The 16,022-nt window shown below is 38.6% G+C and overlaps 1 protein-coding gene across 5 annotated transcripts in view; it reads left to right on the top strand.

Moving 5' to 3' along the window:
• The window catches only part of arid1b (AT-rich interactive domain 1B), a 95,143-nt gene that overhangs the window by 62,062 nt on the left and 17,059 nt on the right, over positions 1 to 16,022 (top strand). For 4 of the 5 annotated variants that reach the window (XM_016562560.1, XM_016562562.1, XM_016562561.1 and 1 more), the window contains 5 exons: positions 5,488 to 5,830; positions 8,927 to 9,067; positions 11,033 to 11,160; positions 12,355 to 12,461; positions 14,619 to 14,759. In XM_016562560.1, the coding sequence (XP_016418046.1) occupies positions 5,488 to 5,830; positions 8,927 to 9,067; positions 11,033 to 11,160; positions 12,355 to 12,461; positions 14,619 to 14,759 (860 nt within the window). The remainder of the gene's footprint in view (positions 1 to 5,487; positions 5,831 to 8,926; positions 9,068 to 11,032; positions 11,161 to 12,354; positions 12,462 to 14,618; positions 14,760 to 16,022) is intronic. The other variant, XM_016562563.1, reaches the window with a different exon arrangement.

The raw sequence follows: 16,022 nt of genomic DNA, 5'->3' as shown, positions 1-16,022 counted from the left end.
GGTGCTAAATAGGAAAAGAATCTACCAGCTGCAGTCAGTCTTGATATTCTAGGATTTATCAACTGGCCAGGATTTTGAGAATGCAATGGATGTGGAGGAGCTACACCATTCAGGGCTTTATGTGCACTATATTTCAAGTCTTACTATAGCTTTGTGTGAGGGACACAAGCAATTTGCCCTCTGCTATACCTCTCAAATTTCATTTTTATCATTACTTTAACATCATGCACATACATGGTGTTGTGACCCATCAGACATGCAAGAACCTCTTCTTCTCAGAAGTTCTCAGAAGTAAGAAAGTAATCTGGGTTTGGAAGTGTGAGTAAATGACAGAGTTTGTTTTTTGGTGAATTAATACTTAAAGTGTCCATTGTTGTTTCAGCTGTGTGCGTCTGTGATAGAGACCCCATTAACAGGGCTCAGCAGCAATTCATCATGAATGTTGTGGCGTGCTGGTGTAATAAATGAATTGAATAGCTGCTAAGCGTGCCTTTATAATGTCATGGCCTCCACTCTGCCTGATTGATAGTCCCTGTTGTCCTGTACTCTCATTCAAATGACTGACAGCCGGCTCAAGACAACAGGGGAGCAGCCGCCGTCGCAGGCCTGACACTGACTGAGCTATAGCGGCAGTCGACCACAGAATTGTGTACACAGATTGATTGGATCCATGAATAGACGCCTCAGTCAATTCATAGTTTGGAACAGCATAAAATTTAGCATTTTATTGTTTCCTGAAGTCTACTTACAATACAGGCATTCATAATTCAGTTTTTTGGACAATTTTCCACACTCTCTCTGACTCATACACTTGTCTCATACATCTGGTTTTACATTGATTCATTTTGGTGCCCATATTAACAGGTAACAGGGGTCACACATCAGTTGAGTGACAGAGTTTCAGTGCTGAGACTAGTTTTGCTGCGCATTAAGCCCAAAGTATACTTCGGCTATCCATGTTACACAATGGTTTATCTAATGTACCTTTAAGACAATTTATGTAGATTACCTTTTTTGATTGGCTAACCTGTTTGCATATGAATCTGACCATTGTAAATTACACTGTCATTCATCAGGGCCACCAGTTTTAGTAGGGGTTACTCATTTTACTTGGGGTTTTAGTGGGGATGATATGTAAAAATGTCTCACTAGTTGACCCAAAACAATTATTTTGATCAGAAAGAGAGTTCTGTCATGACAACTCTCGGAGAGATTGGCATGGTAATGTACATGACAATGTTAATGTATTTGGTCTTGGCGGAATAGATCTGTGCTGCTGCTGCGGCAGAGCAAGTACTATAGCATACGTGAATCACCTCGTAGCAGATCTATGCAGGTGGAGCTGGGGAAGGTGGAGGGTTTCTGAAGAAAGCTGCAACTGCTACAGCAAGCGCTAGTCATATATTTGAATGTTGAGCAGCGAGCTCATTGGCTACCGATACAGGAGAGACCCAATCAGCTGTGCCATGTGATAATGATGTCATTAGGTCAGATTAAGTTAGACCTATCGGACTGCGCCATCTAGAGTTTCATGCCAGAACTCTGTATTTGTCTCTCCTGTCAACTGTTTTTGATGAAATCTCGCCCTCTTTTGTTGGAGGTGTGTTAGATTTGGCAATCAAGAATGGCAGAGGGGTGAAAGTCTTTGAGTTTCAAGCAGGACAATGGCTTGTTATTTCTTCAGAAGCTCATTGATCAATGGTCACTGCCACAGCCAAATGATCATCCCACCAAATCAACGTTAATTTTGAACGAGACGGAAGTTGATTTCTAGTCAGTAAGGCTATTAACTCAGCAGGGAGTTGAGTCATTGTGGCTGTTAAGGCTTCCCTGCTGAGATCTGATTCTCCATCAACTATGTAAATGAGGATTATGATTGAAAATCTGCTGAAAAATCAGCCGGCATAAACATTGACCGTCATGCAGTGCACTCAGAAAGTATTTAATTTTTTCCCCTTTTCAATCTACACTCCAAACCCCCAAATACTGACAAAAACGCAAAGTTATTACAAAGAAAAAAAACTGAGAATATCAAATTGCATATGTACTCAGCACCTTTTGTAGCAATTGCATCCTCAAGTCTTTTTGGTTATGAGGCAACAAGCTTTTCACATCTGGATTTGGGATTTTCTGCCATTCTTCACTGAAGATCCATTTTCTGGTTTCTTGAGAGATCTTCTATGTGGTTCAAGTCCGGCTCTTGCTGGGCGCCGGGTGACTCAAGGGCATTCACAGAGTCGTCCCTAAGCCACTCTTGTCTTGTCTGTGTGCTTAGTGTCATTGTCTTGTTAGAGAGTGAACATTCGGCTCATCTGTGGTCATATGGTCCACACAGGATCTCTGGAGCTTGGTCACTAAGACCCTTCTCCCCTGATTTGTTTTGGCTGGATAGCCAGCCCTAGAAAGACTTCCAAACGTCTTCCATTTATGAATTATGGAGGCCACTGTGCTAGTGGGAACCCTTCAGTTCAGAATAATATTTTTGTAACATTCCCCAGATCTGTGCCACAACACATTTTTGTCTTTGAGCTCTGCAGACAGTTCCTTGGACCTCGTGACTTGGTTTTTGTTCTAATATGCCTATGTATTTTTTAGCTGTTGGACTAATTTATACAGATATATTATGTCCAATCGTTTGAATATTGCCACAGGTGGAATCCAAAAGTGAGGGAACATCTCAATGATAATCCAGAGAAATGGGATGTACCTGACCTAAATTTTCTTAGCAATTATACTTTTGTCAGTGTGATATTTCAGTTTGGTGAGGGAACATCTCAATGATAATCCAGAGAAATGGGATGTACCTGACCTAAATTTTCTTAGCAAATGGTCTGAATACTTTTGTCAGTGTGATATTTCAGTTTTAACTTTTCTTTGTCATTAAGGGGGAAAATTGTGGATAAAAATAAAAGCATTTCAGCATAAGACTGGGCTTATGATGAATTTAAAGTGTTTTTGATCTGCAGAGTTTCAAACGAGCAAGGAAAATCCCCTTTTCCGTGATATATATTCCCTTTAAACAGAGAATTGTCTTAGACTCAAAGCTTAGTTGTTGATGTGAATTGAGTTGAAGGCAGGGAAAGTGGGAAGCCTTTGAGTCCTGTTGTGTCAGAACAAGCTTGGGCATTTTGTGTAGCTGAATTACAGAAACATGGGGGTCACTGAAACAAGGTGAGGTACACATCTTTATAGCTCACAGTAGGCATCAAATTGTGTTCCCATGTCCCAAACTCTCTGTCATCTATGCATTGCTCACGGCACTGTCAGAAGGGCAGCCGGCTACATCCTTCACATTCATGGCACCTTTCCCTCTTTTTCACCTGAGGGAATGTTGGGATTAACAGGGCTGGAGGAAAGTCACCACAGAGTGTCTGACAGCAGTACGGCATTTCTGTGTAATTGGCATTGCTCCAGGTCCACGTCTACATCCTTGCAGGCTGGAGTGCCCATCCTCCCCACCGTGAAGGAGCTTGTTAAGAGTCTCGATTTAGTGTAACTACAGAATGGGGGCAAAAAGCCAGCATCCAGCCAACCTGCTTCATGTGAAAATTGGAATAAATTTTTAGTCCTTTTTTTTTACACTGGGAAAGAGGAAAACATGCCAAGACTCTCTGATTTCCACAGGGAACTCTTGAAACCTGAATGAGCCAGAGATCTCAACGTTTCGACAGCTTGAGGAGTGGAAATCCCAGTTCTAATTGTGACTGAAATGCTGCTTGGCAAACTCTTCCTGCCAAGCAGCGATCTGGGCACGATTAAATTTATGCCCATTATGCACATCAGCACGTTAGACGGAACTCCGCGTGGTGAACATGATGTCTCGTCCCCTGAGAAACTTGGCGTCCATTGGTTGTCAGGCTGAATGTCCTCAGACGGTTGCTCTTGAAACATGCCATGAGGAGACATACTTCATTAACAACGGGCTCTCTGATGGCCTGCTGGGGCTTTGGTTCCACACTAGTTTTGAAGAATGTCAATTTGGCTGAAATGTGTCCAGACTTCACTGCCTTCCAATGCACTCCCACAAAGATCTGATCATTTGACTGCCTGAGAAGAAACAGAGAAAGAAAAGAATGATGTATTCCGAATTTAGACTTGCTTTTAGATCAAAATGCACCCTATTTACTTTCGGTTATTATTTACATACCGTCTTGTTGTTTCAAGCGTGTATTACATCCTTCTGGTCATTTTATGAATATCCATTACATTGTGACTTAGGCTACATTCACACTGTCAATTTTTGGGATTGACAACCGCATTTTCTTTACAGGTGTGAGTCTCGAAATGTCCCGTTCACACAGCAGCTTACAGTTGTGTTTAGAATACTGTCTGTATGAATGTGCAACGGGAGTCAAGCCCGTATTCCTTACCAGTAACCATAGCGACAGTGACCAAAGTAAAATCAAAGATGGCGACGTCCATAAAACTGAAAGTCTTTTCACTTTCTGACACGACAAGAGTCCAATCGAGCCGCGAGTTCATCCATCAAATCTTCATTAACCGACAGCAGCCTTTAAATTTGGGTGGAGCGCGAGTTTGAGTCGCGCGCAGAACACAAAACTGACGGGAGCGGCTCCGATGGAAAACTGACGGGATCTAAAAATTTCAGGTGACAGACACGCAGCTCATTTCTCCGTCGTCCCTGTAAGTTACCGAAAACACACATGAAAACATGTAACACGCGTTAGACACGCGTTTGTGCGGCAGAGCGGCTCCCTCTCGCACTGTATGACGTGACAGACAACTAGTTGTCCAGTCCTGTTCCGTTCACACAGCGCGTGTGTTCCGAGAATGCGGTTGTGAGTCCTGAAAATTTACAGGTGTGAGTTCGGTTACAGAATGCGGTTGTCACACCCGTAAATAACCGAACTGTGTGTGAACGTAACCGTATTAAGGACTCAAATACAGGACTGACAACCGTATTCTGCTGCTGTGTGAACGTGGCCTTACTTTAATGTTTAATGACGCTCCCAAGAGTGTCAGCATAAAACTACTTATGGCCCACTGATCATTTCACAAAGTTTTGTTTTCAGATATTTAAGCAATTTTGACTAAAATTGTGACTGCTTTTGTGTGTTCTCCTTTTGCACCATCCTGTGCATCAATCAATCAATTAAATAAATACAAAATACAAAAAACAAAAAAATAATAAAACTAAATAAAATATCATGGCTATTCATTAAGGGATTAAAACTCTAAATTGGCCAAAATCAAGGTTTGAAAATTGAGTAACATTGATTACATTGTAAATGCTTTTTCTGTGTTGTGTTTACGATTGTTTGGAAACACACAAAGGTTTTTTTTTTTTTTCATCAAGAGGAAGCAAGTATGATGGAATGGAACAGAGTGCAGGGGTCTTGACATGTTTTGTTAAAAAGTTTAACAGTTTTTAACTCTTAAAGGGGTCATGCATTTCTTTTTTTTGTAATGTTTCTTGAGTTGCACTTATGTTATTAGGGCTTTTACATTAGTCTTGTTTATCTCTAGGTAACTACCCACGCCCTTCTAACTATGGCGGAGCACCAGGTGCCAACTACAGCGGCCCCGGCCCAGGCATGGTCAACAGTCTTGGCATGAATGCCAGCAGTCCAATGCACGGGCAGGGTCCAGGGCAACCCTGTGGCTCTGTGACCACGGCTCGAGGACCAGGGCAAGCAGCCAGTGGCCGGCCGTACCCAGCAGGCTCCAGCAGTGTGGCTCCAACCTCACCCAACATGCCTCAGTCTGCTGGCCCAGGAATGGGTCCACCTCCTCCCAACGTCAGTCGCAAACCCCACGAGAGTGGCCCTGCATCTGGCCAGCAGAACCCAGTCCCCTCTGGACAGCCCAGGTAAATCAGAGCCTTAATTAAGTCTCCTCCTGCTTAACTAGAACAAGATGTTATGTTTGGTTTAGTTTGCATAAATAGTTAAAGGGGATAGTTCAATTAAAAATGAAAATTCTGCCATGCGTTATTTAAATGTCATTGTATACCTGTATGATTATGATTTTTTTTCTCCAGTGAAACAAAAGAAGACATTTTAAAGAATGTTGGTAACCAAACAGATTTGACTTCGTTGTATGGACAAAAATCAAAAAAATATCTTCTTTTATGCTCCACAAAAGAAATAATTTTTGGGTGAACTATCCCTTTAGGTAAAGATTAAAATAAAAAAAGATGAAAATATGTTGTTGTTTTTAATTAATTAATTAAATTAATTCCATTTGGGGAAATCCTGCGTTAATGAAAAAACAGTCCTGTCTCTGTTTAACGTTGCACAGAGTAAAGTTTTTTTATGCCTTACAAAAAAAATAATATTTTAGACAAATACAATTAAAGTCAGTATGTGTTCTTTATTTTGATTGTTATAGCCACTACTAATATCTTGATTTATTGTCACCTGATCAGTTGATTCCAATTCTGTTTATTTAAGCTTTTCTCAGGAGCTGTATCATAACCAAATATGTAAACTCTCTGCTCACGGTCACTGTTAATTGAATTAAAATAATGCCAGCTGTTGCCTAGATTTTGTTAACAAAAATACTGTAGCTTGGTTAATTGATGATCAGATAAACATGCATATTATTTATTCACAAAACAAATGTTTTAATAAAAACAAATAAGCAATAGATATTAAATACAACCATAACAAATTAAATAAATGTGTGATTAAACTTAATATGACAGTTTTGTGTAATTCTTCATTATGTCATGTTTAATTATTACTGTTCATTGCAATTTGTCATTTAAGAATTCATTTAAATGTCTAAATACTGCATATTCAATTATTTCTGATAGCATCCCCCACCTTTTCATTGGAGGTTGGTAATATTGATAGGTTTTCCTGGAGTTTCAATGAGGGGAACATGTTCTCATGTGAGGCAAGAGTGGAGAGAGAACAGCAAATGCGTGTGGACTGATTTGGTACCACTGTTAAAGGGATAGTTCACCTAAAAATGAAAACGATGTAATTATTTGCACACGCTGAAGTTGTTCCAAACCTGTATGAGTGTATTTCTTCTATTGAACATAAAAGAAGATATTTTGAAGAATGTGGCAAACCAAACAGTTGCTGGTTCCCACCATAGGATGAAAAATATATACTATGGAGGTCAATGATGATTCAAACAGGAAAGAATCTCATACAGGTTTGGAACAACTTGAGTAAATTACAAAATTTTCCTTTTTCGGTGAACTATCCCTTTAAAGACATTTATTCACCTAGATATTTAATAAAGATATTTGAATGAAGCCCCACCTTTTAACTCACATTATTACTATGTTGTCATATTCACCATACCTTCCTGAAGCATCGGTCAACAGTTCCCCTATGTAACTTTTATGCACGTTCATTAAAGGGATAGTTCACCCAAAAATGAAAATTACCCCATGATTTACTCACCCTCAAGCCATCCTAGGTGTATATGACTTTCTTCTTTCAGACGAATACAATCGGAGTTATATTAAATAATGTCCAGGCTAATCCATGCTTTATAATGGGAGTGGATGGTAGCCCAAAATTTGAAGTCCAAAAAATTGCACCCATCCATTATAAAAGAAGTCCACACAACCCCGGGGGGTCCTTCTGACGCGACGCGATGCGTTTGTGTAAGAAAAATATCCATATTTACAACTTTATAAACCTTAATCTCTAGCTTCCGCTAACTGTCGTACGTGCGTTCACGAGAGAGTGGCATCCAGCGGAAGACGTAGGACGTAGGCGTAGCATAAGCTCCAGTGAGAATACGCTAGTCTCGCGAGAAACAAGTTTTGTTTACAGCAAAGGAAAACCAGTGTCCTCTTGGCTTATATCGAAATCCTCCGACATTTTTCTTTACAAATCCTCGTTTTGTACTACTAATCTGTGACCAGTGTTTTGTTTTGCTCTCTCCTCTGCGCTTCCACGTTCGTCACTTCTGCGTTCGTCACCGCGTTTGCCTACATGCTACGTCTTCCGCTGGATGCCACTCTCTCGGGAACGTGCGTACGGCAGTTAGCAGAAGCTAGAGATTAAGGTTTATAAAGTTGTAAATATGGATATTTTTCTTACACAAATGCATCGCGTCGCTTCAGAAGGCCTTTATTAACCCCCTGGAGCTGTGTGGACTTCTTTTATAATGGATGGGCGCAATTTTTTGGACTTCAAATTTTGGGCTACCATCCACTCCAATTATAAAGCATGGATTAGCCTGAACATTATTTAATATAACTCTCATTGTATTTGTCTGAAAGAAGAATGTCATATACACCTAGGATGGCTTGAAGGTGAGTAAATCATGGGGTAATTTTTATTTTTGGGTGAACTATCCCTTCTAGGTGTATATGACATTCTTCTTTCAGACGAATACAATCGGAGTTATATAAAATCATGTCCAGGCTAATCCATGCTTTATAATGGGAGTGTATGGTAGCCTACATCATCCGCTGGACGCCACTCTCTCATGAAAGTGCGTACGACAGCGGAAGCTAGAAGTTAAGGTTTATAAAGTTGTAAATATGGATATTTTTCTTATACAAACGCATCGCGTCAGAAGGCCTTTATTCACCCCCCGGAGCCATGTGGACATCATTTATAATGGATGGGTGCAATTTTTTGGACTTCAAATTTTGGGCTACCATCCAATCCCATTATAAAGCATGGATTAGCCTGGACATTATTTAATATAACTCCGATTGTATTCGTCTGAAAGAAGAATGTCATATACACCTAGGATGGCTTGAGGGTGAGTAAATCATGGGGTAATTTTCATTTTTGGGTGAACTATCCCTTTAAGTCATTTAGCTTAGCACTCAGCAGTCTATTCGGCAGTATGTCTCCAATTAATGCTAAAGGCGGCATTTGGGACAAGGCCAAACATGTAATTACTCAGTGCACCTTTGAGTTGTCATTTCTGTTGAAAGTGAACAAGCACCAAGGAGACTTTTATGCTCTTCCCCCTGCTTCAGGCCTCCCTTTGGCAGGTCCCCTGTATACCCAGGCCTGTCTGGGCCTGGGGGACGGTCAGCCTCCTTCCCTATCCCTCACCCCCATCACCCTCACTACAGTTCTGGGCAAGGCCAGGGGCAGCCTCACGCTGAGCTATATGGGTAGGTTCAAATTCGGACCCCTGGCTGGATGGCTTTACTCTGCTTGAGTCTGCTCGCATCCGCTAGAAACGACACAAGCCAAGCGCTCTGCATAAGCCTCTCTTTTCTCCTCCTTTCACCACGGCTGTGTTCTACTCTGAGCATTTAAGAAATTGAAGCATATAGTTTTACACAGACAGGAGAAGCATCCTCTGGAGAGAACAGCAAAACGCTAAGAGTTAAAGTGAAAGAGGAAGGCTGGAAGTTTAAAAGAGTAGTTCACCAAAAAACAGAAATTCATAGATTGTGTCTTTCCAAACCTGTATGCTGTTATTTTTTCCTGTTGAACACAAAAGGGGATTTTTTTTTTACACAGCCCATTTCCATAAAAAAAAAAAATCTGTCCCGTTCCAAAATGGGCAGAAAAGAGCATAAAGTACCGTACAGTAATCATCATACAACTTAAAGGGGTCATATGATGCGATTTCAGGATTTGAGGTATTCGGCCAATCACAACGCACTGGATAGCTGGCAATCAGAGCACACCTCGCTTTTCAGAACGACGAGCTGAGCTTTGTAAAAATCGACGCGTTTTTCAGAAAGGCGGGGCAGAGAGGAGCAACAATAATGTACAGTATGTGGAAAATAATGTGTTTTTTTAACCTTAATCTGCGTAAACACATTGCATTACACCAAATACATAAAATAATGTTATTTTTAGCATCATATGACCCCTTTAACATTATACAACTTAGCAGCTGGCCTCTGTTGTTCTGAAATCTTAATTTTTTTACATTAAGATATAAAATTGGTTCATTGACAAGCACATCAAGTCACAGGATTGACATCATATCTGCCAAAACAGCATTGGTTCTCACATATGTAGAGAAATGGAGAATAGGATTTGAGAGCTGTAGCAGAACCGAATATTTTCATTGAATAATGACTTATATTTCAGTCTGTTTTCACAAAAAGTTGTCACATTAAATTTCACAAGACATGGATTGCAGAGAAAAGCTGTGTGAAGATTCTTTAAATGTTTGCTTGTGTTTTCCATTAAAAATATAACAGCATATGAGCATCATGGACTGATTTTTGTGTGTACTTCACCTTTAAGATATAATCCAACTGATTTATTTTTATTTTTTATATATATATATTTACATTTCTAATCCAGGAGAATTTTTCTTCTTTTTTTAATTATTATTATTATTATTATTATTTTGTTAAAGAATACTACACATACAGTATTTCACAATAATGTGTAGTTTCCAGTAGGACTGCAGGATTTTGTCCAAAAAATCATATTGCAGTTACTTTTACAGTGCTGACATAATGAACATTTAACTTTTTGTTTCTGCTTTTAAAGGCTAAATAAAACAAAGGCATATTACAACAGCAGCTCTCATGTTCAACAGTGTGTGCAAAAACGCCAAACTATAAACATGCCTTTTGTATCAAAACTAAGTTTGTTTTGGCCACTTATTTTCTGGATTTAAAAGTGGACTTGGATCATTTTTTGTTCTTAAGACTAAACTTGAGAAGTGTAAAAACACTGTATCATGAGCTCTAAATGTGATTTGGGTCACACCCATTTTAATGATTCCATAAGGTCATATGCTGTAATTAAAATTAATAATTGTGCAGCCCTAGTGCAGTTTTAGTTATGGCAGATGGCCATCTGAGAAAAAAGTTGTCATACATGAATGTGACATGTGGATTGTTTCTTATTTAACACTGAAGGTCTTTTTTAAAACTTAACATGGCATATAGACAACGCAGGAATCACTTATTTTTCCTTTGCGTATTAATTCTGAATGTCTTAACCCTCTCTACTGTCCCTGCATATTTGTTGCTTGCCAGCTAAAAGAAAATAAAGAAGAAAAGAAAAGAAGTGTACTAACACCTTACCAATGAACTCTTCACATCTTAAACAGGCTCTTGAGCTTTGTTGGTGTCCTTATGTTTGTGTGCTGTTGTCCGTAGGCCAGGCGGGTATCAGGGTGGGCCCCACATGCTTGGGATGGGTCCTGCAGGCCCCTACAACCATCCACCGAGCAACAGCTCAGCCAGGATGACCCCTCAAGGACTGTCCTACAACACAATGCCCACAGGTGCGTGTTTAGAGTTTTCACTGATATATTCATGTGACAAGAATTACAAATCTTGCACAGTTTTTCATTAATAAAGAAAATTTATAACAATTAATCATTTTACACTATAGCTCAATAGTTTTGGCTCGGTAAGATTTTTTTAAATGTTGTTGTCTCTTATGCTCACCAAGCATAAGAACATTATTTGATTAAAAATATAGTAAAAACATTAATATTGTTAAATATTGTTATAATTTCAAATAGCTATTATAATACATTTTAAAATGTAATATATTCCTGTACTAGCAAAGCTGAATTTTTCAGCATCATTACCCCAGTCTTCAGTGTCACATGATTCTTCAGAAATTCTAATATGCCAATTTGGTGCTCAAAAAACTTTTTTTGTTTGTTATTATCAATGTTGAAAACAGTTGTGCTGCCTAATATTTTTGTGGAAAATGTACATTTTTTTTTTTTCAGGATTCTTTGGTGGATAGAAAATTCAAAAGAACAGCATTTATTTGAAATAGGAATATGTTATAGCATAATAAATGTCACATTTGGTCAGTCTTATGCATTCTTTCTGAATAAAAGTATTCATTTCGTAAAAAGTGTGCTTGAACTGTAGTGTATATCAAGCATATTCTATAAATCTGTTTCACAAAGTATTTTATTTTTAGAGATATTATATAATGTATGTTATATATATATATATATATATATATAATATTTAAAAAACTAACACTAGCTTTTCTAATCTTTTTGTATTCTATCTGTTTTCTTTTTATTTATTATATAATTAACAAAAGCAAAAAATAATAATAATAATAAAAAAAGGCTTCTAACATTAGCTTGCTCTATTCTTTTTCTATTCTATCTGTTTTTTTTCCTTTTTTTATTTATTATATACTTAAAAAAACAAACCTTGCTACGTGTAATGCGTTAAGCTAGCTGAGACTTGTTATAGCACTTGCGTATCATTGCTCTTTTGTTAATTTTGATTGCTTCCATTGTCCTCATTGGTAAGTCGCTTTGGATAAAAGCATCTGCTAAATGACTAAATGTAAATGTAAATAATGCTAGGCATTTGCATTGCGCCAAGTTATAGATGTGCTGTTACAGTATAGATGCACATATGCCTTTGTTTGGAGGGTGTTGATAAGATGTTGTGCAGATCTCTGGATGGTGCAGTCTAAGTGTCAGAATCTCCTGTAGGGCCCATGACAGGCTCAGGGGACAGCATGATGCCCACCGATCCCAAACAGAGAGCTGAGCACAAGGAGGAGGGCAGCACACCCACCACAGAGCCTCCTAAGCCAAAGGTATGAACAGACCTTTCTCCCTCTTAACTCACTGAGCATGTCCAGAAGCTGCTCGCAGATAACTCTGAATTCTAGCACTACTCTTAAACCTTCTTTGTTGCATTATATGCACAACCTCTGACCTTTACTTTACCCATGACTTTGTTAATATATGCTTAGTAAAGGTCTGACACCGTGTCCTAACAAGGAGCGGTGTGATAAAATGTAAATGTAGTCCAGTCTACACTGAAATCTCGTTGGTCTAATCTCCTGCTTCATGTACTTGTATATTAAATATCGACTATCTTCTGATTGGCTGTGATTGTGTAGAGTTGTGAAGCCTTGTTGACAGACAAATTACTTGCCGCTGTAATTTAAACACTTTAATTATACTGGTTATAGCCTAATTGCTATAATAATACCCATTACCAAAATCTACGAAATGTAGATCCCCAATTTGTAAGCACAAACATGTTTTATGGAGCATAAGCAGAAAATAAAAATCATTGACATTTTTATAAATTGAAACCATATTTCAGATTTCATGATAATTTTGTGAAGAATGTTGTGAGAGGAAAAATATTTACACTCTTGTAGCTCTTGTAATTGATCATTTTGTTGTTTATACTCCATAAAATGAGCGCTGAAAGTATGTTGTTCTTCAATAGTGTTCCTTTTCAATGTGTTATTCAGTAAGCAAAGGAATATAATTCTCTCATGTGTCCTAATGAGAGCTCATGTAAGCTCTGGAAGACATTATTTCAAAATGTTCTTCTGTATAACTCGTTCTTTCTCAGTCATTGCCCTTACTTTCATCAGAACTTCATTGTGTCATTAAGTTCAGCTTTCATTTGATTGGTTGAAATATGGCGCACTGGCAGAGCGTTCTCTCTGAACTCATCTTTCCATTCTCGCTTCTGGATGTCATTTTTTTCGGTGGTTTTGTTTCATCTGTAATTCAACGTGATGTTTTGTTTTGTCCCCTTACTGATTAGAAGGAAGTAGTTCTGTCACTTTAAATAATTCTCAAAGAATCCCCTCTTGTTTTCATCCTGGTTCACAATAATCTCTATACGTTTTTTTTTACCTCATGGCTTTTAATGAAACATGTAAAAAACATCACAACAAACAGAAGTGCCATCAAACGTTGACCTTTACGTCTGGTCCAGCTGGATGCATTACAAGCATCGTGTTCTTCCTATTTCTGCTGAATTTCTTGTGTGTGTGCTCTTCTGTAACAAGTATAACAAGTCCTGACATATAACACAGAGCTGCTTGAAGGCATGACTTGAGCTTTCTTTAGTACAGCTCAGAGTGCTGCCACCTTCAGCAAGAGCCGAGCACAAAAAGAGTGTGACAGAAAAAGATTTGAAGTGTTATATACTGAGTTTGCCAGTCTTTCGCCAAACTTTCTCAGTGCTTCTCATGCTACAGACAGTAGACTCACATATAGGAGGTTTTTAGGAAAGTGAATTGCAGGAGGGGCATAGAGGACCTACAATAATGTACAGTATTTGAAAAATAATGTGTTTTTTGAACATTAAAGTTACACCAAATACACAAAATAATGATCTTTAAAAAAGCATCATATGACCCCTTTAACCTATAGGGATCAAGCTATCCTTTTTCACTGACAGGGTGCCAAGTACTCATGCTGATGAGCATTTCCACTATCCACTGAGAAAAAAATTAAATAAAATTCTCGGCTGCGAAAATTGGCTCTGTACCGGCCCCCTAAACCTGCTGGAGTAAAATATCCTCAGAGTGCAGTTTTCAGAAGCTCTACTGATAATAGCAAATAATAGTGCAATTTATTATTACATTATTTGCTTGGATATGCAACAGAGCAAAATTGACAATATTGTGGAGTTGTATGTTACTCAGTATTACTTATTGATTTGAGCTGTTTTATAAAAGCAATAACCCACTCGCAATCATGCTGTTGGTAAATTTCCTGCTATAAATTTGTATTCATTTTTTTTATATAACAACCGGTAATTACATCAAATGCAGCTTGTGATGGCATAAAGCTGAATAAAATTACTTTTAGTAAAAAACATGAGCTTGGTTCTGTAAGAGTATTACGCATCATTTCGGTGGACAAGGAGTAAAGGTGATCTGAAAGCTGTCCCTCCATTAAACGTGTGTGTGGGTTTCCCTATGTTTTCTCCATCACAGGACAACTACGGCTCTCAGTGTGTGTCCCAGCCTCCCACCCCGTCCCCTCTGTCCCCCAGCCCAGCTAGTCTGTCCTCTTATCAGGGGGACGACAGCGATAGCATTAGCAGCCCTGCCTGGCCAAAGAACCCCAGCAGCCCTGTAAGTGCCTCATGCAGCTTTACTATCTTCTCTTGATTTTCCTGGTTTTCCTCCTTCTTCTGTGGTTATTTAGGTCTCCTGTTTGATGGTGTGAGCTGTTTTGACCTCAGATATGATGTAATGAGACATTGTGGCTACCACAAGATTGTTATCCTCTTCCTAGCTTCTTTTCAGTAATATCCAGTGTTGTGGAAGCTATTTTAAAACTGTTCATAAGAATTTCAACTGCAGTCTAGAAAAAAAACAAACTAAAGTAGTTGGCTACACTTCAGGCAGCTGCATAAAGGGAGCATTATGTTTTTAAATATATAACTATATATACATTATACAATTATATAATTTAACCAGAACCGTATTTATCTGGCCCAGAAAAAGTTTTTTTTAATGATTCAATCCCAATGTGAATCAGATTTTACATTATGAGAGAACGGACAGTTTATTCCCTCTTGATTTAATTGTTGAGTTATAATCAGCTATTAAGCTGAGTGCACAATACAATGTGACAAAAATTGTGAATAAGTAGCTAGTCACTCTAACAGCTAATTGATTTCGAGAACAGCTGAGATAAATCAATGTAGTCATTAGTTTGTTGTTGTTTCTCTAACACTGGTAACATGTTCTTTTTTGTAATACTACTGCCAATGTTTTTAACTTTATATGATGAAATTTTATTCAAAATCAATTCATTTTACGGTTGACGCTAATTACCCAGGTAAAAGGAAATATCCTTATGAAATGCATTCGAGAAGAGGGATTAGGGAAGACTTCACAGATAACTGGTACATGGTGGATCAGATTTTCAGGAAAGTTTTAAATAGAAATCAGTAGGGGTGCTCCGATCAGAGTTTTTGAGGCCGATCACAGAAAGCAGTATCTGCCGATACCGATCACCGATACCGATCTTTTTAAAGCCTTCTTTTTATAGTGATACTCCAATCAGAATTTTTAGACATTTATTCAGGGCCTGAATTTCATTTTTGAAAATAGGGGGAATTCCCCTCTTAGTTGACTCTTGTGAGAGTCCGCTACTGATCCGTGGCTGTTTACCACAAACACAACATTTATCCATTATTTTGATTTCAAATCCAAGCATTGTCACTGAAAATGCTCAGTGACAATGTCTCTGCACCGCTCCTGGAGCGCTCTGCCGGACAGCAACCGTGTGCAGTGAACGCTTTATTAATCCGTTAACATGAGCGCGGAAAAAATACGCACCACATATGGCACTGCAAACGGAGTAATGTGAACCTGGCATTATGTGTG

Source organism: Sinocyclocheilus rhinocerous, unplaced genomic scaffold (genome assembly GCF_001515625.1).
Source record: "Sinocyclocheilus rhinocerous isolate Xijiao unplaced genomic scaffold, SAMN03320098_v1.1 scaffold769, whole genome shotgun sequence".
Taxonomy (NCBI): domain Eukaryota; kingdom Metazoa; phylum Chordata; class Actinopteri; order Cypriniformes; family Cyprinidae; genus Sinocyclocheilus; species Sinocyclocheilus rhinocerous.
The sequence above is the reverse complement of the archived record's forward strand: the minus strand, read 5'-3'. Positions and strand labels throughout refer to the sequence as shown.